This window comes from Anser brachyrhynchus (assembly GCF_964034855.1).
Source record: "Anser brachyrhynchus genome assembly, chromosome: 1".
Taxonomy (NCBI): domain Eukaryota; kingdom Metazoa; phylum Chordata; class Aves; order Anseriformes; family Anatidae; genus Anser; species Anser brachyrhynchus.
In genome coordinates this window covers 981,913-1,005,906 of record NC_137694.1, presented here as the reverse complement: position 1 = coordinate 1,005,906, position 23,994 = coordinate 981,913, and the positions used below count along the sequence as shown (strand labels likewise).

General features: G+C 69.1%; 1 protein-coding gene across 1 annotated transcript in view; it reads right to left on the bottom strand.

The window, feature by feature from the left end:
• SND1 (staphylococcal nuclease and tudor domain containing 1) overlaps window positions 1-21,650 on the bottom strand; it is a 115,258-nt gene extending 93,608 nt beyond the window's left edge. The window contains 10 exon segments of the mRNA XM_080577514.1: window positions 2,645-2,758; window positions 9,072-9,162; window positions 9,427-9,533; window positions 9,921-10,079; window positions 11,250-11,341; window positions 11,625-11,785; window positions 14,557-14,635; window positions 17,686-17,806; window positions 18,826-18,975; window positions 21,481-21,650. Coding sequence (XP_080433640.1) covers window positions 2,645-2,758; window positions 9,072-9,162; window positions 9,427-9,533; window positions 9,921-10,079; window positions 11,250-11,341; window positions 11,625-11,785; window positions 14,557-14,635; window positions 17,686-17,806; window positions 18,826-18,975; window positions 21,481-21,555 — 1,149 coding nt within the window. The 5' untranslated portion in view covers window positions 21,556-21,650.
• Window positions 21,651-23,994: the final 2,344 nt, after the last annotated feature.

The following is a 23,994-nucleotide window of genomic DNA, read 5'->3' as shown; positions in this document are numbered from 1 at the left end:
GAGCCGGAGATGAAAATGCAGGAGGACCTAAAGAGGGATGAGAACGAAAAAGAAAGAAATGAGGTTTAACAGAGCCACCCACGAGCCAGCGTGGCAGAAGGCGCTCCCCGCAGGGCACGGCAGCAGCCTCGGGCAGCCCAGCACAGCGCGGGGAGCACGGCGGCACGAGAGGGGCCTGGTGCCCTCCTGGGGGGGCTGCCCGAGCAAGGGGGGCAGGCAAAGACACGCTGCAAGGATGCTCTCTGGGCACGGGGCAGCTCCTCTGCCAACCACCTTCAGAGAAAGGGGCCCAGGAGCTGCAGTGCCACGGCTCAACCCCCCTGGGACGCGCTCTGAAGCTGCCAGCGCAGGAGGGGGACGTGTGGGGACACAACGCGGGCAGCGGGGTGCCACACGGCCTGGGGTCACGCTGGCACCGCCGCCCTCGTAGCGCTGCACGATTACACACGGTGTGGGGGTTTGGCTGCAGGATGCCGGCACCTGCAATCTCAGGACGCTGTTTAAAGATGCAGCTGCTCCCAAATGCCCCACCGCTTCCACCGGACGAGCTTCTCGAAGCAGAAGCCAGCAGCAGGCGAGTGGGTTCGGGGCGGCGCGGCATCGGCAGCGGGCTGGTGGCCCAGCCCCAGCCACTGCTCAGGCCGCTGCTGCAGGGATGCAGCGGGCAGAAAGTGGCCAAATTCAGGGCAGAAGGGGTCGGGAGCCCCCCAGAGCCCACGTTCTGGGCACCCCCGGCGTACGCCTGTCCATCATGGTGGGGCCGGTGACGAGCCCGGCAGGCACGGAGAACGCGACTGCCCGTGCTGTGGGGACACCGCTCCAAAAGGAGCAACGCTTCCACGAGCGGAGCGGGCGGCGGGGAGCCTTTCTGCAGTCTCCTTGGAGACCGCGACCACTGCAAATGATCCACGCTCCCCCCGCGGCACGGCCGCTCCGGGGCAGCCCCCCCCGCCGGCACCGGTGCCCGGCCCCACGCCCTCCCCGCCGTGCAGCGCGCCGCATCTCCGGTCCACCCAGCTCTGACGCCAAAGGAACAGCAGGAGGAACGGGCTAATCTGGGAAGTTATTCATAATTCAGTGTGTACAAAACAAGGCAGCAGCCGAGGAGGCAGGAATTTCCAAATTACGGTTCCCACAGCAACCCGAGCTCGGTCCCCGCAGCCGTGCGCGGCTCCACGCGCTCGGGGGCTCCCGGCGCCGCTGCGGCGCGCGCACGGCCACGCAAAACGCCACGTTGTGCGCGAGCCGGTGCTGCGTGGGGAGAAACAGCCCTGGAAAAGGCAGCTTTCACGCAATCCTGCACGAAGGCCGGCTTTCTGCTCCCAGCTGGAAACCCCTCCTCTCGCTCGCGGGCAGGAGCAGCCCTCGCCATCTCGGGAGGCGCGGGATGACGGGGACGGTTCCGCTACAAGCGAGGCAGGCACCCGGTGGGCAGCTCAGCGGCTCGTGAGCGCATCCACCGCTGGAGGGGGGGGATGGAAAAAGCAGCCAGCAGGAAAATCCCAGCCCCACGGGGCTCTTGGAGCGGTTCAGAGCCAGCGCCACCAGGCAGCACCTGGCTCCTGTCCCTGCGCGACGGGTGCCAGCCCCGCCAGCGGGTGCCCCCGGCCCCTCTGCCGACCTTTCTGGAGGGAGACAGCGGAGATGAAACCAACGCCCTGGCTCGTGTCCCGGCACACGCGCGTGATGCACAGCGCCAGGAGCGCGGTTACGCAGAGGCTCAGCGTGTGGCCAAAGTGTACAAATGGCAAGGGTTATCTGGGGCACTTACACTTACAGTCCTGTCGTTCACTTACAGGACACGGAAACCCAGCGCAGAGCAGACCGAGGCACGCACAAGCAACGCAGCATTTCTGAATTTCTGCATTTCTGCATCAGCTCCTGGCGCTTTGGGGCCAGGCTGCACGGGGACCCCAGCCCTGCCGCCTGTCACGGGACGCCAGCAGCTCTTATTTTCCCCCACACAAGCACTAACACGGCCCCGTGCAGAGCTCCCTCCAACACCGCGGTGCCGCAGACAGCGGCCGAGCACTCGCTGAAGGGCAGGGAGGACAAGGAAAACCAAAGAGGGGTTGGCGCACCACCTCCAGCAGCCCGCGGGCTCCTGCTTCGCCCCCTGGCAATGGGCAAACAGCAGGGGAGGGGGATAGGGACGGTCACTGCGACGTGCAAGCCCCTGCCCAACGCCCAGGGCTGGGGGAGACCCCCAAGGACACATCAAAGGACACGACCCTTGGGGACAAGTCATCCACCCCATCCTCCAGCACGTTCCCAAGCAGCCCCCACAGCCCGACCTCAACGGCCCGGTGCAGGCATCAGGGCACGGCCGGAGGACGCGGCTCTCCCACCTCCAGAACGCGGTGCCAGGAAGCACCGGGTGCCACGGCACAGGCTCCCGTGAGGCCAAGGAGGGGAAACCAAGGCAGGGGATGAGGCAGACCGACGTCTCCCTGCACCAGGCAGGGCGTGCACGCAAACTCGCCAAGGGTTCCCGCAACCCTCGAGAGGGGGCTCCCCCCAGGAGAGGGGACTGCGCTGAGCAGGAGCCCGCAGGGAGGGGAATCCACCTGGGGACAGCCACAGACACTGGTGACGCTGCCGCAGACGCCCCCCTCCCGCCCCGCTGCCACCTCCCCACGGTCACCTGAGTGCTGTCCCCCTCCAGCCGGGGGGGTCGGATGCTGGACAGATGAATGGTTTTGTGGTCCCCGGAGTTCAGCTTCACCACGATGGCGTCGGCGTTCAGCACCTGCATCACCTGGGGAGGGAGAGAGCGCAGCGGTGAGCGGCGTCCCTGCGGGCAGCACGACACGCAGGGCACCCCGACCCCGAACAGCAGCGGCACGGGGCACGTTCCCGATCCACCCCAGCTCCAGGGGCTGCCATCCAGCACGGGAGGAGCAGCTCTGAGCCTTGCCTGGGTGCCCAGGGCTCACCGGGGCAAACAGCTCGCCAACGCGTCCACCATCCTGCTCTCCAAGCCTGGCGAGCTCAGCACCAGTCAGAGCCCCACAGTATTCCCCCCTGACACCACGGCACACAGGCGCACTGATCTACCATGGACGATTAGCAAGGCGATGCCCACTTCCCTCTCAAGTGATGGGACCTTTGCTTTACGTATGGGCAGAGGGGCCCCTGCACGCGTGGTGCCAGCAGCGGTGCCGCTGGAGCAGACAGGGCACGACTGCGGGTTAGCTGAGGAGCAGGAGGAAGAGCAACGAGGGAACGGAGGCGCCCTGCAGACTCCTCACAGCCTTGGAGATACATACATATACATATATATATATATTTCACATGAGAAGTTTCTCTTGCTGCAAGCGTTGCTCCCAACAAGGTTTCCAATTTCCCAGAGCTGCGCCAGGCAGCGCGGGCAGGCACCGCTCACCTCCGCGGTGCCCCGCGGCACAGGGGAGGAACGGCAGCCCCCAAAGCACAGCATCCGATGGCACGGTGCCACCGTGAGCCCTGAGACCAGGGGACAAGGTGGGGTCCATCCTGCGGGGGGTCCCACGGGGACGCAGGGAGCGAACCTCGCAGAAGGCTCGGGTGCGTGCATCAGTCCCGGGACCAGAGGGCAGCGAGCGCAGGCCTCGTGGCTCAGCCGGTGGCTCTGCGTGCACCCAGGGAGCAAATTAATGCGAGCGACTGGTGGCAAGGGCAGGCAGGACCGTGCAAGCAGGCGGAGGGGGCAGGAGGCTCCCAGCTTGCTGTTGTGATCTTCTCGGTTTTCATGAACCACCGCTCCCCAGCCTGGACCATGAGCATCTCCAAGAGCAGGACGAGACACCTGGGCGCTCCCACCGCCACCATCAGCCTAGCGGGACCCACAGAAACTCTCCCTGAGCACGTGCTGGTACCAGCGAGGCTCACCCATGCCCTGCGTGCCCGTCCCAGACACCCCAGACCCGCGGCCAGAGCCGGCAGGGAGCTCAGAAGGGACCGGCCTTTTCCCGCTTGCAGCGCTTTTTGCCCCAGCAGGCACATCAGTCCCTCCCCATGTGCTTAGTCAAAGGGATAACAGGATTATAGGAATTAGAATTAAAGCAGACACTCAGGATTTCCAGGGCTCCTCGGCACAGCAAAGCCCTCCGGGGGACATCCCTGCCCCCAGCCTCCGCCTCTCCAGGGAGGCAGATCCTGAGGTTTTGCAGGCAGAGCTGAGCCCACGGCAGTTTGCATGCGGAACGGAGTAATCGCATCTCATGCTTCAGGGCATTCGGGGATCGGGAAGGGGCCCCAGCCTCCCTGCCCCGGTTACACCGGGCTAGGGAAGGGCCCCAGCCTCCCCCCCCCCCCCCCCGCGTTACGTGCTTGCTCCTTCCAGAAAGCAGGACGGGAGATGCAGCTGCAGCGGGGGAGCTGCAGGGCAGATTTGGGGACAAACCCCCTGCTGTACCACACCTCCATCACGCGCGGCAGCGCAGGGAGCAGCGGTCAGGTCACGTTTGGTCTGCGGCACCATGGGGGCTCCCCGTAAGGGCAGGGCGAGCTGGGTGACCCCGCACGGGTGCTCCCCGAGCTGCTCTGCACGGTGGCATCCCCTCTCCGTGGGCATCGGTTCACAGAGCGAGGGCAGGCCTCTCCCCTCCATCTGGGGGTGGCCGCTCCTGCCCCTGCCCCAAGACCCCGCGCCCGCAGCCCCCGCCGGGCCGAGGAGATTGGCAGCAAAACCCCGAGGCTCAGCACAGCTCAGGCACGGGGCCATTTTTCTTGCTCACAATTCCTCAGCTCGCTGTGGACAGCTTCCTTTATCCAATATTTATTGTGGCTTCACCTGCCTCAGAAAGGCACTTTGATAAACGGATTGAAAGGATTTCTTTTTTTTTTTTTAAATCTCCGCAGCTGCTGCTCGAGGAGCCTGCGTGCCGCGGTGCCGCTCCCCCCCCGACCCAGCCTTCCCCCAGCGGGGCCGGGGGCACCTCGCCGAGCCCGGGCATCCTCCTCCCCTCGCCCCTCCACCTGCACACGAAGGTGAGGGCAGCAGGCAGTGACTATTTTTCACACGACAAGTTTCTCTCGCTGCAAGCGCTGCTCCCAACAAGGTTTCCAATTTTCCAAGCCAGAGCCTCGCAACAAGCGAGAGCCGCGTCCAGCCGAGAGGCTGCTCCCCGGGCAGGGACCGGCCCCGACCCGGCTGCTGGGGGGCACCGCGCGGACGAGGAGGCTGCACAGGGCACCCCTTGGGGACCCCCAGGACGGGGAGAGGCCGGCCTCCGAAGCGCTGCTGCCTCCTCCTTCCACCGCTTGGCCCTGGCTGCGTGCCGGGGAACAGAGGAGCCCATTCACGGCTCTCCCAGCTGCCGCGGGGCCACGCAGGAGCCTGGCAGGGCCCCAGGGCTGCCCGTGGAGGCTGCTGCGCTCCCCTCCCCGCGCTAACGAGGGCAGCTCGTTACGGCAGCGCTCCTGGGAGAGGGCTCGGGGACAGGCCATGGGGCAGGGGCTGTCCCCACAGCGGGGGGGGACCGCTGCTCCGTGCCCGCGCGCTGAGTTCGTGAGATGGGCACGGTGATTTTTTGGGGAGCCAGAGCCCTGCATGCCCAGCACCATCCCCTTACCCCCTACCCTGGTTCCCCAAATGGGGAACGGCTCTGGGAGAGGTTCTGGCATGCTTTTGCAATCAACTCCAGGAGGAGAGCAACTCCCCAGGCTTGCTTTGGCAGATTCTGCCGAGATTTGAGATGATTTGGCCATGATAAACGGTCTAAGCGGTTTGGAAAGGGAAAAAAAAATAAAATAAAATCCACAACGCTGGGAGCTCATCCGCAACCGCCTTCTCCATTTTTCTCCATTTTGCAGAACGGCTGGAGCCGACCCACAGCGCAAGGCAGGGCACGACGCGCGCAGCCAGCCTGGCTGGGGGCCCCCGAGCTCCCCGTGCGGTCCCCGAGGGATGCCCGGGGTCACCGCGCACAGCCCCCAGCCGGGCGCACGGGGGGACACACGGTGACAGCTCCCTGGGCACCCAGGGCCCCAGGCGAGCGCTGCTGCCGTCCCTCTGCTCTTCCTCAGCGTCCCCAGCCCCTCGCTGGCAGGGAGCTGATCCTGCCCCGCGGGGTGCAGAGGGGGCAGAGCCCTCCCCGAGCCCTCGCAGCCCCGGGAGCCGCAGAGAAAGAGAGAAAGCTGTGCCGCAAACTGCTTTTGGCACGGCGTAGCTGCAAGCGTGATGCGTTCAGCTCCAAGCAACGCTGCCCCAAATTCTTGGGTGCTCTAAGACAAGCTGACGTAGGAAATTCTGAAGAAAGCCTCCTGTCTCTTCGCATTTTTATCCCACCTCTTTTCTTCTCGCCACTCGCTCCACCGTTTATAGGCAGCGAGTCCACAGCTGGGGCCGAGACTTCGCCCCTGCCCGAACCAAGCCCTCCGCTCACAACACCAGCCCTCGTTCCAAACCACAGCCCAACGCGATGGCAGCAGGACCCAAAAAACCAGCCGCAGCTGCTTTGCGCCCACTGCTCAGCACCACGGGGGCAGGTTGGGACCTTCCCCTCCCGCCCGCCGCCCCCCAGGAGCGGGCGAGTCGCTTCTGCCACCACGGCTTGGCCACCCGAAGCCCCTCAGCCACCACCTCCGCGGTGCGAGGCTGCACCCCACAGAGCCCCCTGGGCACTGTGAGGACTGATGGGCGTTTACGGCCCCTTGCGCGCGGCACCCCGGGCGCTACGAGGATTGATGGGTGTTTATGGCCCCTTGCGTGCGGCACCGGGCGCGCGCCCAAGTCGCGTTTAAGCTCCTGCGCTTCCGAGCGCGCAGGCATTTGTCCTGATTTTCCCTGTCACTTGCAATTCTCGGGGAGGGAAAAGGACCAAAAATTGACACTGCAAAAACGACATCGCCCAGGGGGGCTCTGGCTGACTGCTCCCTAAATGCTGATTTGCGCGTTCCTGCATCAGAAGCAGTTTTTAAGCACAGGCAGAGACTTTCTGCTGCTGGGAAGCAGGGGGCACGACGTGGTGTTCGGGGCCCCTCCTGCGGAGCGAGCGCAGCCCAACTGCACCAGAGCCGTGCTCCGGGGGGGGGAACGCATCCCCTCCCCCCGGGGCTGCATAAAGCTGGGGGGGCGAGCAGGGGGCTCAAGGGGCCGTGCCCAGGACTGGGGGCAACCCTGGGTGCCCCGCTCCCAGAGACGGGGTGCCCCCTTGGGATGCACCCTGCGCTTCGCCCATCCTAGCCCAGGGAGAGGGCTCGGACCCCCAGGTGGGATGCACTGCCCCCCCCCACGCCGCCCCCAGGGACGGGGGCACCCCCACACCCCCAGCATCTTCGCCGCTTTGCCCCACAGCGGTGCCCAGGGGCTCGGGACGAGAGCCCTGCCTGCTGCAGCTCCCCGGCAGCGCCCCAGCTCGCACGCGAGAGCTGCTCGACAAAATGACGGGCGTCTTGGAAATGCCAGGAGCATCCATCCGCCCCCTCCGCAAGCTGCTGAGCAAAGCATGACTAATGCCCCCCGCGTCTGGTCCTGGCGCGGGCTGCGTCTGCAGCCTCTGCCAGCGCAGGATCGCGCTGCGGGGCCGCCAGCGCCGACACACGGCGCTCCCCTGCCCTGCACGGGGCGCCGGGCGCTCACCATCACGGCGGCACCTGGGCAGGGGTCCCCCCACCCCCCCGTGCCTCTCCTCCCTGCCAGGGGCTCTCAACGCCGTGCTCCGGGAGGGGTCTCGCAGCTCCGGCCTCCGAGGAGCCCCCCGGGGTCGGCGCTCAGGACGCGTTCGTCCACCGCTTGAAAGGGAAAAGCGAAGCGAAGCCTTCGCCCCCCACCCTGGGCGAGGAAGTGCTCAGGACCTCTGCTATCACTCCGGCCTTACTGGAGCTGACAAACGGCCACCTGGGGAGAAGGGAGCGCACCTCATCTCGGAGTCAACGCATGAGCAAGAACCTCCCTGCCCTTGCCCTGCAGGACAGGGGCTGTCACACAGGGACCAGCGACAGCGCCGTGCCTCCGGCGGATGAGATAACTGCGCCTGCTGGATCGCGCCTTCGAGACAGGACCAGGCGCGGGAGCTCCTCGCTTCGCCCTGCTCGGCACCGGCACCGCTCCCTGAGCCAGCGGCGCTCAGCACCACGGCCGGGCACGGCCCCGCGCCCCGCATCGCCCCCTAATTCCTCCCGCAGCCGGGAGCCCCAAAGCAGGGGGGGAGCAGCCCCCAGGGCAGCGGCTGGGCAGGACACGGGGACACCCCGCTCTCGGGTGCCTCCCACCCGGGGCCCTTCGGGTCCCCCCCCCCCGCCCCCTCCACACGGGGGGGGAAAAACAAGGAGCTGGCGCTCAGGAGGCGGCTGCGAGGCAGGATGTGACCCAGCGCCACCCGGCGCGGGGGCTGAGCTCGCTTCCCAAGAAATCCAACTGCGCATTTCCCAGGGCTCCCAGCCCAGCTGCAGCCCGGCGGCTGGGCGAGCTGGCAGCACCACCTAGCGGGGCTCAGCACCCGGCTCAGCACCCGGCTCAGCACCCGGCGGCTCGGGGCTCCCTGCCGCAGGGACACGCGCCCGGGGCAGGCACAGCGCCCGGTCAGCCCCGCTCCGCTGCCCTCCCAGCCTCCCGGGCACGGCACCGCTGCCAACAGCGACTGAACCTCACTGGGGAAAGCGTGGGCACGGCTTCAGGACGGCGGCCCCGCACCGGGCATGCAGGGAAGGGGCTGTGGCAGGGGCACGGAGCCCCCGTGATGGGAAGGGGAAGCTCTGCTGCGCCCAGCCCCCTGCAGCCAGAGCGAGAGCGTCCCTGCGGTACCCAAGGGTGCCCACCAGCCTGTCCACAGCCCCCAGCCCCCTCCCTCTGCCCTGTTTCACCGCTCCCCACCCCAAACACGGTGCAGGGACATGGCTGAGCCCCGACTACGGGCTGCATGGACGTAGCATCACCTGGGCCGGTCACCCCACCGTGCCATTAAACCCGGCTCCGACCCACAGAGGGCAGCCCAATGCCGGGGGGCACCCAGGGGGTCCGCGGAGGGGAATCGAAGCCGCAGGCACAGCGGGGGCAGAGCCCAGCTCCGAGGTTTTTTCCGACCACACGCAGGAGCCGGCAGAGGCAGCCCAGCACCCGTCCCTGCCCTGCTCCGCCCGGCACCCACCTTGGCCACAAACTGCTTGTCCTTCTGGTCCAGGTTCGCCGTGGGGGCCACGTAGTCCCTCCAGATCCTCAGCTTGCGCTCCTTGGCGAACCTGGCGGGGGGGGGGGGAGGCACCCGTGACGCCCGGGCAGGGGGTCCCCAGCAGGGACGGGCGCGCCGCAGCGGCGGCACCGGGCACAAAGCTGCCGCCTTTCTTTTTCTATTCCAGAGGGCATTGGCAAGTGGTAAGGGCTGCTCCAAGCCAGAGCCTGCCCGTGCCTCGGCACAGCGACACCAGGGACGCCCGGTGTGCGTGGATGGGGAAGGGGCCCAGCACCCCGCGCGCCCGCTGGCAGCGCCGCAGCCCCGGGCTCACCTTTCGGCCGCGCGCAGCTTGTCGGCCCCACGGGTGTAGACGGCGATGGACCAGTCCACGCAGCGGGCGAAGCCCTCCTTCAGCAGCAGCTCGGTGATGTTGCCGTTCTGCGGACGGGGAGGAGACGCACGCTCACACGCAAGGCCCCACGGCATCGGGATTTATCCTGCCCTGCCCCGGCACTGAGTCCTGCAGCGCGGAGCTCACGCGTCCTGCGCGGCCCCTTCACTGCCACGGGTCCCCAGTGCCCACAAACGGTGCAAGGTCTGGCCCACAGCACCCCGAGGGCTATCAAAGGATGCGACCCCAGAAGACCACAGGACTCTGCTCAAACGGACCCGTGCCCTCCTACATCCCCTGGCAGAGAGCACGGCTCCCAGCCCTGCGGCGCTGCTCCGGGCCCCGTGGAGGCAGCAGGACCTCGCAGCAAGCTCCAGCAGGGGACGAAGAGCATCCCGGCAGCCCCCATCCCGCCCCTCACCGCCCCCACTTGCCGGGTGCAGGATGGTGCCCAGGATGTTCTGGTTGTGGCAGCTCTCCAGCACGATCTGCACGTCCCTCTGCAGCAGCCGCGACTCCGTGAAAAACTTCGCTTCGGCCGCAAACGGCTCAGGGACCTCCGGGGCGTCCGCCTCCCGCTTGAACGTGGGGCACTGCGGCACAGGGACACGGTCAGGGCACGGGAGGGTTCCCACAGCACGAGGTGGGCCCCAAAAACCTCGGCAAGGGGGAGGGAACGTCACCCACGCAGACGTGATCGCGGCACCGCGGGGGCACCGTGGCACAGAGCCGTGCTGCGAAACCGGGCACGGAGCTCGGCTGGCCCCAAAAACCCCATGCCCCAAAGTCAGGAGGCTCTAAAGGGTTACGACGCCTGGTCCAGCCCATCCTCCCCACCAAGGCACCTTGGGGAGTCCCTGCTTGCTCAGGAAACTGAGCTTAAAATGGGGTGCTCACGGAGGGCAGATGGGGCAGGAGCCGGCAGAGCTGCCAGGGACGGACAGGTCCCGGCAGCAGCGGGACCGTGGGGAGGACGCAGCAGCTCCGCAGGCACCCCGGGGGGCCTCTCCCCGTGCTGGCTCCCCAGGAAAAAAGTGGAGAGGAGCCATGAGCACAAGACTCAGGTCGGGCTCAGCATCGCAGAAGTGGAGGAGGAAAACCCCAAGTGCCCCGAGCTCCGGCTGCAGCCTGGTGGAGAGGGACCGGGGATGTGTGCACAGCGATGCTCTCCGGCTGTTCTGTGCTGACACAGCCCTTTACCCGCCCCAGCAAACACCGCCAGGAGTGAACCAGGGCACGGAAACAAACTCCCAGTGCATTCCTGCTGAGGATGGCAAGGAAAACGGCAAGGTTCAAAAGGCAAGGGGAGAAAAGCAAATAATAAAAAAAAAATCACCGGTGCTGCAGCAAAGGGCGCACCCAGAGCGCGCCGAGCAGCAGCCCCCAGCAGCGGGGAGAACACGGGCAGGGCTGCTCCCCGGCTGCCCCCAAATCCCCCCACCACGCAGATGCCAACAGCCACGCAGGGGCTGAGCCCTCCTGATGGGACGGGGCCATCCCTCCCCCAGCTGCCCGGGACCCTCCCAGGGCATCCCGTACCTCGCGCAGCACGGAGCTGGGACCTGCTGACCCCAAGTGACGGCCCCACAACGGTGTGCGCACCCCAGGGGCTGTGCCAAGCACGGTGCCGGAGGACACCCGATGGCCGGGGGAGCAGCGGGTGTGGGTAAGGCCCCTCGGAGGCTCGCACCAGTCCCGGTGCCAAGAGCAGAGAGGTGACAGCAAGCACGACAAGCAGGCAGGTGACAGCGGCCACACCTCACCTTGATCCCCGAGAGCATGACGGTGACCAGGTAGTAGTCCGGGAGGAGGAGGGCTCTCACCACGCTGCCATCCCGGACGTGCTCTATGATGGCTGCAGGACGAGAGCAGAGGTTGGTGCTGGCCGCAGAGGGGCTCAGCAGGGGCTGCAGAGCCAGAGCTGTCCCCCTCCGTCCCCAAAGCCACATACTGCTGCACGGTGAGCGCCGTGCTCGTACAAAGCCAAGGACAGCATCACAGCAGCGTGCAGCGCCGCGCGTGCAGCTTTGGGGACAGGCAGGTCCCACAAGCCACGGACGGGGCCAGCCACAAAACCGCAGAGCAGGCAGGGAGACGCAGCCCCAGCCACCACCACGTCCCCACGGCCACCAGCTCACCATTGACCGGCTTCTGGTGCATGGAGTCCACGAAGTGCCGGGGGTTCTCGATGGTGTACTTGAGGTCCCGGATGGTGTGGGAGCCCGTGCCCTCGCTCCACATCCCCTTCTTGGCGCTCTTGGCCTGCTCCTCCAGCTCCGCCAGCCTGCTCTGCTCAGGGCTGCAAGGAGCGGGACAAAAACCAGGTCAGGGCAGAGCCACGGCGCTCAGCGGGCGCAGGGACCAGCGGGCAGGGCGCTGGCGGGTCCTGCGTATTTTACCCCCGGGGACATCCATCTCTCAGGCGCTTTTCTGGAAGCTTTAGCAATCTGAACACTCAAGTCTAGGGAGGGCACAGCCCGGGTGAGCGATGCTTTATGCGTCTGACAGCGACGCTCCGTAAATCGAAGTCTCTCCGGCACCCAGCACGCAGGGCGTGCCGCTGCTGGCCACATGCACCCCAGCTACAACAGGACAGCGAAGGTGCGAGCTGCACAGCCCCTCTCGAGGTTGGTTTTGTGCATGGGGAGGTTCGGGCGCAGGTCCTGACCCTGCAGGTCCTGACCCTGCGGCAGGGCAGCGGCAGCCCCAGCCACCAGCGCCTGGTTTGGGAGCGAGGGCCGTAGAGCCAAGGCTGCTGCCAGCGGCTCACCGGGAGCACAAACAGCCCGGGGCGAGCAGCAGGCGGCCTCCGAAGCCAGGAGGCAGCAGCAGGCGTCTCTCCACACCGAGGGGACCGAGTCCCCGACGAAGGAGAGCGCTGCCAAGCGCCCCCACACTCCGTTAAACACACCCTGGGATATTCTGGGTTCATCGTTCCTCGGCTCGGCTGAGGGCAAAGCTGCAACCTGAGGGATCCCGAGCTCCGCGCAGAAGCTGAGCGGCCCCGCGGACCGGGAGCCCCCAGGTAAACGTGCCTGGCTTTAAATACCTGCGCCCCAGGGGGGCAGCAGAGCGGGGGGCACAGCAGCTCCCCGGCACCCCCAGGGCTCACCCAGCACCTCCAGCCGCCTCCTCTGCCTGCGCCTGGTAAGCTGAGGGCTGAGGCTCCTCATGCACCCGTTAATTAACGCGTCCTTTGAATTAGGAGAGCGAGCTCTGCGCAGCAACAAGCCCCAGGCAGTGTTTAACTGCAGGAAGCTGGGTCCTGCGGGGACTGCCGTACTCCAGCGGAACCGCGCAGACCGGGGTGGCCGCACGCCCCGCGCCCCGGCCTCACAGCAGGCAACTGCTGGAGCAGAGGGGACAAAGCCCGGCGAGCCCGAGGCCACCAGAAGGTCCCCGTGGCCCAGGTCCCCTGGCGCGAGCACCACAACCCTGAGCGCAGCACGACAGCGCCCAGACTGCGCCGCGACCTCCTTCCACGCCTCCCCTCGGGGGGGGGAACGTTGCTGGGACAGCAGGGACAAGTCACAGCCATGCCATCGCTTCCCCAGCTCCTCGGGGACGTCCCCATGCCACTGCCTGCCCTGGGGTGGGCAGCGAGCACCTCCTGCCTCGGGGATTTTGGCCTAGGGTAGCTGCGGGGCCGTGGCATTGAAGGGTCTTGTCCCTGGGGGGGTGAAAGGAGCAGCCCGGGGTCCAAAGAGCTGGGCTGCCCCCAACCCGCGGTGCCGTTTGCTTCCCAGGCCCCCCGGCGCACCACGCACAGACCCAAACCCACCAGCGAGGCACAGCACCACGGGGCACCTGCCTGGCTGGGTCCTTCCAGCACCGCCTGCCCAAAACGCAAGGGCTGACGAACGTCGTCCCGTGGCCAGCAGGCATCACAGGTGCTCCAGGGAGCGAGGGCTGCCAGCTCCCTGCTGCACAGCCACAGCCCCCGGCCGCGGGGCAGCAGCCGCGCTGAAGGTCGGTGCCCGCATCGGTGGTGGAGGAGCTGAGGTCCTGCCCGGTCTGCGCCCCGGTGCCCGGCACGCAGGGGAGCCCCGGCCCTGACATCCCCGTGGTGTCCCTGCACGGTGACAGCTTCCTCCGGCTGTCACAGCAGCACGGCCACGTGCTGCGAGCAAGTGACCCAAAGCAGAAACCCCAGCAGGGTGCCAGCCCCATGCTCACCTTCCCCACGGGTGCCAGAGGTGGGAGCCCACAGCACCGGAGCAGGAGCTGGCTCCAGCTGATCCTCGTGCACCCCATGAACGTGGTTGTGCCCTGTGAGACCCTTGCGAGGGGGCTGCTTGGCTGCACTCGCTGTCCCACCAGCACGGGGCACGTCCCCCATGTCCTGCACAGCCCCGTGCCACCTCCCGGGGCCAGGCTCACCACGCGGGTCACAGCAGAGCCCTTGGTGCCCAGCACGGGGGGACGCAGGGTGCCCATCGCACACCCCAACCGTGCTACAGCTGAGCCTTAATTCCCGTGGGTCATGCAGGCCCTACGGGCCCAGGCAGGGGCCATGAAGGCACTGGGGGGCGGCTGGGCACAGGGACAGGGACTGTGTCCCCAGACATACGGGGACCAGGACCCGCTGGCGCTCAGGGCTCCTGCACCGGGGAGCCCAGGAACCAGGCACCCCGTCCCTGCCCTCGGCGGCGCACGCTCTGTTTACTCCACATACCTGTTTACAGGCTGCGCTACTGAAAACACTGGATGGAAAGCACCCAAGTGTGCCAGGAACAGTTTTAGGAAGCGACACGGGCGAGCTTCCAGCCCAGCAGGCACAGGATGGAAATAGCGTCCCACCGGTATTTATAGCGCCGGCGCAACCGCTCACGCCCCTGTAACAGCGGCCCCCACGGGGCTGCCGGCACGGTGGCCACGGCCGGGCTTCTCCCGGCACCAAGCCGGGACCCCTCTGGGGCCACCGATTCCCCGCAGGGCCAGGACAAAGCCACAGCTCCGAGGCTCAGCCCTGTGCACCCAGCGCGGGTGCCCCGCTGCAGATAACCGGCGGTGGGAGCCCCGCAGCGCGGAGCCGCTTCCCGGGGCTGGGCAGCACGGGCACATACGTACTTGTTGGCTCGGATCCCTTCCCGGCGGGAGGCCAGTCCTTCTGCCACCAGGGACTCGGCGATGTTCTCGCCGCTCGTGTCTGCGGGGAGAGGAGAGCAGTCAGTGGGGGCACGCGGCGGGCGGACGGCACCGCGCAGGCGGGAGCGCAGAGAAACCAGCCTCGTCCCCGCAGGGAGCCCGGGAACGAGACGATTTCACTGAGCGGGGAGGGGTGCAAGGCCACGAGACAGGCTCTGAACGTGGCCCGGGCTCTGCTGACAGGCAGCACAGGCTGCCATCGGGGTCTGGAGGCACCCACCCCACGGTGAGTTCAGTGGAGAAGCTGGGGGCACTGAGACCACCCCCAGCACCACACAGGGAGGGAGCTCCCGGTCCCCCCAGGTGGGCTCACGGAGATCAGAGCCTCGAGGGCAGACCCCAGCCCAGCCGCACACCCCGATAACCGCACCGCCCCGCGGCACGACCCGTGGCTGCCTTGCGCTGAGTGCCCTGCAGCAGCTCCTCCATGCCCCAGACCCGTGCACGGCGCAGAGCTCCCCCGGGACGGCGCTTCCCCGGGCAGGGGATGAGAGCAGGAGGAGCAGGGGCTGGCGCCCGGCTCAGCTGCAAGGCTCGGGGGCAGCCAGGACCGTTTGCATGTGAGGGGGACGCCCCCAGCACCCCTCAGCAAGCAGCTACCTCCCGGCACCCAAGGGGCTCTCGCAATTTCAGGCAGGGGCTGCAGCATCAATGCTGCCGGCAACTTCTCATGGGATCGCAGCCAGGCAGAGCCTGGGGGCACCTGGTGTCCTCCTGCCCCAGCAGAGCCCCCCAGCCAGTGCCCAGCCCCACGTCCAGGTGGGTTTGGAGACCCCCCAGGAGGAGACCTGGCCAGGAGCTGGACTCGATGATCCTCGTGGGTCCCTTCCAACGTGGGATGCTCTATCCTGTGAGCCCCCCCAGCTCCCCCCCCCACCTTTCCTCGGCACCGGGGGCTGCGGCTTTGCTCTCCCCCACCCCAAGCCTACGCAGACACCGGGACTGCAGCAGCCCCAATCCCCCTCACGTCAAGGATTACCCCCCTGCACTTCACCCAGCACTTCCACCTTCTCCCGACCTTTGGGCAAAGCTCCGTGTGCCCACGCATGTCCCCAGGGAGCGGTGCTCCCGGACCCCCGGCAGTGGCCCACCTCAACGCCCCCCGTCCCGCGGCACAGCGGCCCCCCCAGCACCGCTGCCGAGGAGGCTGCCGCAGCGCTTCCATATTAATTGCATTTAAACCTTGACAAACTTCATCAGGAAACATTTCATGCTTCATTTCTCACCGCAGCGGCGTGACAGGCTGGGATTTAACAATGAGGACGACACCTACACGGGAGGCTCAGCATTAAAAACCCTTCATGTGGCAGACAACAAGGCTGCGGATGACTGAAACAAGAGCGCTTCGGCTGATCGCGGCGTCACCCGACAACAAAACCCCTTCCAGGATTTATTTGTTGCAGGCTACGCGACCGCATCCTGCCTTCGGTGCTGAGCCGGGTGTCCCATACAGAGGGGCAGGCTGTGCACGCCGGCTGGATGGGAAGCAGCAGCTCTCCGAAGGGATGCTCGCCCTGCACGCACATCCCCAGGGGCTCCTGGTGTCCTCCAGCGGCAGGCAGCCCGCAGCAGGCTGCAGGCTCAGGAACAACTCGATATTGCCCCAGCTACCCGTGCTTTGGGCTCACCTGGCACCGTTTGGGCGCAGGGGACGCCCTCCCCAAATGCGTCTCCTTCGCACCACCCCGGTGCTGGCATCTCCCTCGCTCCGCCGAGCTCCCTGCGGCACGGCACGCTGCGAGGAGCACGGGCTGGAGCCAACCTGCACCCCGAGCACCTCGGAGAGCCTCCTGCCCTGTCCCGGGGCACCCGAGCACCCACCCGACAGCCCCACGGCACACACCAAGGGACGAGCTGTGCCCTGGGAGACTTCCCACGCGGAGCAACTCGTCCCCGCTCCTTGGGAGCTGAGGGTTCAACCAGGAGCCGACCCAGCACCATACAGGGCAGCAGGATGCCCGCACTCCCCTGTCCCCAAGCCACCTTCTCCCTGCCCCTCTCACCAGAGCTGATCAGGGCCCAGAGCCGACCGGGGCCCAAAAACTCCTCCACAAGCCCAGGCTGGGACTTGGCACCGCAGCAAGCGCTCAAACCGAGCGCAGCACCCTTGGGGCTGCCCCGAGCCTCAGGGGCGCGAACGGGTCCTTCCCGCCCGGTAAGCAGGCAGCTCTGCCCGAGGGCTTGCTGCAAGTTCTGATCAACGCGGCGTTAATTGCACTGACCGACCTCAACCGCGTTGAGAGCGTGAGCCTCCCTGCGAGCATCCTGCAGGAGCCGGAGGCTCAGAGACAACAAGCCAACGACAAGGCTTCCACGAGCATCTGGAGGTGGCTGGCCCCGTTACGTGTCCCCCTGCCCCACCAAGGGACACAGGACACGGTGCTCCCTGTGGGATGGCTCAGCAGCACCAGTCCTGCACCGCGAGCTCTTGCCACTCCTGCTCCCCAGTTTCGGCGTTTTCCTTCTCCCCCCGTAAGCGCTCAGGTCCCGGCACTGCCCCCCAGGATGTGCTGCTTGCCTGGCCCAGCCCCAGGGGACCGAAGCAGAGGCGAAGCCCGCCTGAGCTAGCAGCGGGTCAAACACCCCAAAAAAAGGCCATTTGCCCCAAACTGCTTCTAGCCTGAGCCGGGGAAAGCTCTGCCTGCAGGTACTGCGCGTGGCTCGGGCTGGGCGGCTGCGCTCCAGGCACCCTGCCGCCTGCTCGGGGACGCAGGTAAGCGGGCTGCTAAACGGGTTCCTTCCAGGTGACGGCCGTCTGCCAGAGGCGAGCGTGAGATTTACAATGGCAAAACGTTCAGCAAGCGGACATCCGTGGGGATTCACCCAGCGCCACGACCCAGGCGCGCCCGCAGCGGCGGCACCAGAGAGGAGGGAACCCCCCAGCAGCTCCGCGGGCAGCCGGGACAGCCGCTGGGCATCGCTCCCTGCCGAGAAGCTGGAAACCGTGTGACAAAAAAAAAACTGCCACCGACCTCCGCATCCCACCCACCCTCCTCGGACAGCAGCCCGGCCCCGAGCTCTGCGCGTGCCCGCCGGACCCCCCGCGCTCACCTTTGCCCAGGTACACCATGCCGTACTCGCGGCCCTGCGGGGTCTTGTACTCCACGGTGAAGCAGACCTCCTTCCCGATCAGCTTCTTCCGCAGGAACTCCCGGGCTGGGAACCCCCAGGGCTGGAAGGAAAGGAAGGAAAGCAGCGGACATCAGCTCCCCCCCAGGTGCCCGGGGCTGGCACACGCTGCCGTGCCTGTGGTGAGGGTGCGGAGCTGGCACGGCTCATCCGTGGCCGTGCCCGGCACGTCCCTGCGTCCCCGTCCCTGCGTCCCCATCCCTCCTGCACCGGAGGCACGAGCGCGACTCACGGCAGCGCCAGGGCGAGCTCAGCCCCACTCCACCGCAGAAGCGGGTGGGTGGAGAAAGTGGTCCGGAGGAGAGAACATGACGTGCTAATAAACAATTAGCAAAACTGACAGGCGTAATTTTTTAAAAGAGTGACATTTAACGGCTGAAGCAGTGTTTAGAAGACAAACTCCCCAGGGAGAGCAATTAGCTGAGCGCTCTGCGCCACCCCCGGGGCTGGGAGGATGGGTGGCCCCGGGCTCAGCTCTCTGCTACCCAACCCTGCTTCCTCCAAGCACTGCGCCAAGCCAGCAGCACGGGCAACCCCTGCTGCACCCCAGCGGCACCCCAAAAAGCAGCGCCACCTCCACATCGTGTCCCCACGCCTTCAGAGGAGCTGCCAGGGCCAGCACCGGCTGCGACCAGGTCCCCTGAGTCCCCGATCAGCCACAGCCAGAGCTCACCGAGCCCCATGAGAGGCCGAAGCCTGGGGCAGAGCCTGATCCTGGTCCCCGCTCTGATTAACGCTTAGGAGCGTTAAATTAGGAGCCTGCTCCAGCCGCACCGAGGGGCCCTCGTGCAGACCCCTTCTCCCTGGAGACCTGAGAGTTGGCGAGGAAGATTTACGCAGGGCGCCAGAGGCGAAGCTCTTCGCACCGCGGCCACCAAAGCGCACCGGGAGGAGAGATCCGGAGCCGGGAGCAAAACCCGCGGGGCTCCGAGGCGTGAATCCACCCCCGGCAGCTCTCCCTGCTCCAGCTCCTCCCTGACCGCCAGCGAGAGGCCCCAGCACCGCGTCCCCAGGTCCCCGGGCGCACCGCAGGGACACGTGCCTTGGGGGGGGGGCACCCACCTCGTCCGGGGTGTCCTTGGCGTCTGGCTGGCCGGCGGCGGCACGGCGGGCGAGGCTGCCGGCGCGGATGTTGCTGAGGTTGATCTGCCGCTCCGGAGGGGGCCCGCCGCGGGGCTGCCCGCGGACGATGATGGCGCATCCCGAGAGCACCTGTGGGGAGGCACAGGGTGAGCGGGGAGGCGGGCGGAGACCACAGCCCCCCCCCAACAAAATGCCCGGACCCCCACCCACGCAGCCCGGCCGACCCCACGCCATGGCGCGCAGCAGTTACAGGGAACGCCGTGCCCAGGACACGCCGAACATCGCAGCCCCTCCTTAACGCCCGGCGCCACTGCTCGTGGGGCGGTTTCAGCGCGGCAGGTAACGGGAAGGACGCAGGAGACGCAGGGATTTTTATTCCCCTGCCCCAGCAGGGCCCCCCCCAGCCGGTGCCCAGCCCCACGCCCAGGCGGGTTTGGAGACCCCCCCCTAGGAGGAGATCCCCCAGCCCCTGGTCCCGGCCCCGTCCTCGTGCAGCTCCCTGCGGGTCCGAGGGCCGTGGGGGAGCCCCCCCGGAGCCGCCCCCTCCCCAGGCCGAGCAGCCCCAGCTCCCGCAGCCTCTCCTCGCAGCAGGGGGGCTCCAGGCCCTGCAGCGCCCCGGGGGCCCTGCGCTGGGCTCCCCCCAGCCTGCCCAGGCCCCTCCCGTAGCGGGGGCACACACGGGGCCCAGTTCTCCAGGCGCTGCTTTGCCCGGCGCAGCCCAGGACGTTCGCCTCTCGCGCATCAGGGACCCGTCACCAGCTCATGGGCACCTCGGTGCCCACCGGGACCCCCGGCACCAACCCCTCGGGCACGCCGTGAGCTGCTGGCCCCCAGCTGGACTCCGTGCTGCCGACCACCGCCCCCCGGCCGCTCAGCCAGCCCTCGCCCCCCAGGCTGTGCTTTTTGGAAGGGTTCACGGAGCCTCGCGCAGCCCGGCGGGCACTGACGTCCCGTGGCCGGGCACGCCACGGGCTCCGCTCGAGGTCTGCGGGCAGAGCAGCGGTGGCACAGCCCCCGGCACCACCCGGCCACCGCGGGCAGGCAGAGCCGCCGGGACCCTCTCCGAAACCAAGAGACCCAAACCGCACCTCTCCTCCCCGCGCCCGGCCCTATTAACGGCCACCAGCATCGTCCTGCCCAGCAAAAATAAATTAAAAAAAAAAAACAAAAACACAAGGTTTTTCAACAGCTCTGACTGCACGAGGCCGCAAGCTGCCCGTTTACCGACCGCAGCACCGGCAGCGCCCGTTGCGGTCCCCCTCCGTGCCAGCCCGGCCCCCCCCGGCAGGCAGGGCACGCGTCGGGGACCCCCCTGCTCCCGTCTGAAGCAGCCTCGTGCCGGGTGCCGCCCGCGGGAAGCCTCGGGGCCGGGTTCAGCAGGCGCTGGCTCCCTGCCCGCCCGGAGCCCTCGCCGCACGCCCAGGAGCCGCGGCGCTCACGGCCCCGTCCGGCGGCCGACCCAGGGCCGGGCGCTTGAGGGCTTGGAGGTTTCGCCGGCGTAATTAACCCCAACCCTTAATTTATAGGGCGCCGGGGGACGAGTCAGGCGCTGTGACCGTTCCGCCCGGTCACCGTTACAAGCCCCGGGGCTCGGGGAGGGGACGGGTTTGTTGGCCGCCCGGTGCAGCCCCCCGGCACCTTCGCCCCCGAGCGGGGCGGGAAGGGCTCAGGACCTCTCGGGAACGGGGGGGCGACGGTGAAAAGGGACGGACCCGAGGGACGGGGACGGGCGGCGACGGCCGGGACGGCGGCCACCAGCCCCAGCGCGGGGCCACCCCGTGCCCACGTGTGACGCCCGTCCCGGCCCCGCTGCTCCCACGTGCGCACGTCCCGCGGGCGGCGGGAGCCCAGGTGGGACCGGGCGCTTTTTGGGGGGGGGGGGGTCTCCGGTGCCCCCCCCAGGAACCGACAGCGGGCGCCCAGACGGTGTCAGCGGGACGCGCAGCCGCCCGTAGCTCCTGGCGGGGCACCCCCCGAGCAGCCGGACCCCCGGGCAGCCCCCGGCCCGTGCCCCCAGCCCCGCTCCCCCGGGCTCTGCCCGCGCCCCCCGGGGGGACGGAGCCCCCCAGCCCCGGTGCGACCCGTGCCCAGCTTCGGGGGGGGGGGGGAGCTCGGGGGTGCCCCGGGAGCTGGCCCCGCTCTGCCCCCCGCCGTCCCGGCACCGTCCCCGGGCCGATTTCCACCAGCGGCGGGTTTCGGTTCCGGGCCACGCCGAGCTGGCTGGGAAGGGCCGCGCCGCACCGCACCGGGGGGCACCCGGGGCCCGGCTGCGGGGCTGGGGAGCGGCACCGAGCCCCGTCCGGTAAAACCGGGGGGCGCGCGCCCCGGCCCCGCAAGCGCCCCCCCCCTCCGAAACCGGGGGTCACGAGGGGGAGGGAACCAGCACGGGGCAGCCCCCCGGGGCCGGTGCCCCCGGGAGCGGGTCCCGGTGTGGGGGGGGGCCGGGACCAAGTCCCCCCCCCTCCCAGCCCCGGTTCACGAACGCGGGGCGCGGGCACGGCACCGGAGGGGGGAGAACCGGGGGGGTGCCGAGCGCGGCCGGGGGGCTCCGGGGAGCACCGGGCAGGGGACACGCGGCACGGCGCGGGCAGGCCGGGCGCGGTGCCGGTGGCGGTGCCGGTACCGGGCCCTTACCATCTTGACGATGCCGCGCTGCACGGCGAGGGGCGGCGCGGGGCCGCCCTGCCCGGGGGCCGCCCCGGAGGCCATGGCGGGGGCGCGGCGGCGGCGGCGGGAGCGCGGCGGAGGGGGCCCGGCGGGAGCGCGGAAGGGAGCCGCGGGGCGGGGCGGCGGGGGGCGGGGCCTCGGCGGAGCGAGGGGCGGGGCCTCCGGCCCACCGCCCCGCCCCGCCCCGCCGCCGCCGGCCAATGGGCGGCGCGCCCCGCCGCCCGCCCCGCCCCGCCCCGCCGCGCGCCGGCCAATGGCGGGAGAGCGGGGCCGCGGCGCCGGCCCGAGAGGCTGCCGCGCGGGTGACGTCACGGCGGGCCCCGCCCCCGCGCTCCGCCCCCCCGGCCCCGCGGAGGAGGGCGGGACTTCCGGGGCACGCGGCGCCAGGGACACGTCGGCAAAGGGGGGCCCCGCGCTCCCACGTGGCCTCCGCCGCGCCGCGCCGGGGGCGGGGCTTCGCCGGGGACACGCCCCCTCGCCGTGACGTCACCGCCGCTCCCCGGCCCCGCGCCGCCGGGACCGGACGGGGGGGGGGGGGGAAGGAGCGGGGGGGGGCGCAGCGGGGGGAACGGGTCCGGGACCCCCGGTGGGGCTCGGGGAACGGGGGGGGGGGGGCTCCCCGTGATGCCCCCCCCGTTCCGCCCCCCCACCCCCGGGGCTCCCGGTGCTGGGGGTGCCGCCGGTGCCGGCCCCCCCGGAACCCCCCCAGCCCCCCGCCGCCTCCCAGTTGCTGGGGGGGTCGGGGAACGGGACCCCCCCACACACACCCCCCGTACCCCCCCTCCACCGGCGAGGCGCTCCGGGGGCACCGGGGACGTGTAGGGGGGGCCCTGCCCCTTGGGCTCAGCCCCCCCGCGCCCCCCCCCCCCGGCCTCGTGTCCCGGGGCGCGCCCGGAGCCCCCCGGCCGTCACCGGGCTGGCGGCGATGGCCGCGGCCGAGCCCCAGAACCGGGCGGGCTGTGCCCGAAGCGGCGCCGCGGCCCCGCGGTGTTGCCCCAGGCCGCGGGGCAGGGCCGGATCCTGCGCCCCGGGGCGGCGGCGGTGCTCCGAGCGGTGCTCCCAGCCCCAGCCGGTGCGGAGCCGTGTTGTGCCGTGCCGCACGCAGGTGGCAGGTGATGGGCGTCCTCGTGCCTGTGGTGGGCACGCGGAGACCCCGGGGCACACACAGACCCCGGGGCACACACAGACCCCGGGGCATGCAGAGACCCCGGGGCACACACAGACCCCGGGGCACGCGGAGACCCCGGGGCACACACAGACCCCAGGGCACGCAGAGACCCCAGGGCACACACAGACCCCGGGGCACACACAGACCCCAGGGCACGCAGAGACCCCAGGGCACACACAGACCCCGGGGCACACACAGACCCCAGGGCACGCAGAGACCCCAGGGCACACACAGACCCCGGGGCACACACAGACCCCGGGGCACGCAGAGACCCCAGGGCACACACAGACCCCGGGGCACGTGGAGACCCCGGGGCACACACAGACCCCGGGGCACACACAGACCCTGGGGCACGTGGAGACCCCGGGGCACACACAGACCCCGGGGCACGCAGAGACCCCAGGGCACACACAGACCCCGGGGCACACACAGACCCTGGGGCACGTGGAGACCCCGGGGCACACACAGACCCCGGGGCACACACAGACCCTGGGGCACGTGGAGACCCCGGGGCACACACAGACCCCGGGGCACACACAGACCCCAGGGCACGCAGCGATCCCAGGACACGCAGAGATCCACAGGCACACACAGATCCCAGGGCGCACACAGGTCCCAGGGCACACAGAGACCCCAGGCACGCACAGCCCCCAGGGCACATACAGGTCCCAGGGCATGCACAGATCCCAGATCACACACAGACCACAGGGCACACACAGATCCCAGGGCACACGGAGATCCCAGGGCACGCGCAGACCTCAGGACACACACAGGTCCCAGGGCACACAGCAATCCTAAGTCATGCACAAATCCCAGGGCACGCACAGACCCCAGGGCACACAGGTCCCGGGGCACACACACAGATCCCTGGGCACGCACAGACCCCAGATCACACACAGGTCCCGGGGCATGCACAGACACCAGGGCGCACACAGGTCCCAGGGCACGCAGCGATCCCCAAGCACGCAGCAATCCCAGGTCACACACACACCCCAGGGCACGCACAGGTCCCGGGGCACCCACAGACCCCAGGGCACGCACACACCCCAGGGCACGCACAGGTCCCAGGGCACGCACAGACCCCAGGTCACGCTGAGACCCCAGTCACGCACAGACCCCACTCACACCCAGACCTCAGGGTCTCAGAGCCCCGTGCAGCCCCCGGCACCGACCCACCCCGCACCCGGCCCCGCTGCCCCAGCCGCTCCCCAGAGCCCGGGAGCAGGCACGGCATGGCAAGGTCCCCATGGGACGCAGCCTGTGCTGTGCCCTCGGGACAGACCAGACCCTGCCGGCGTCTTCCAGCGGCGTTT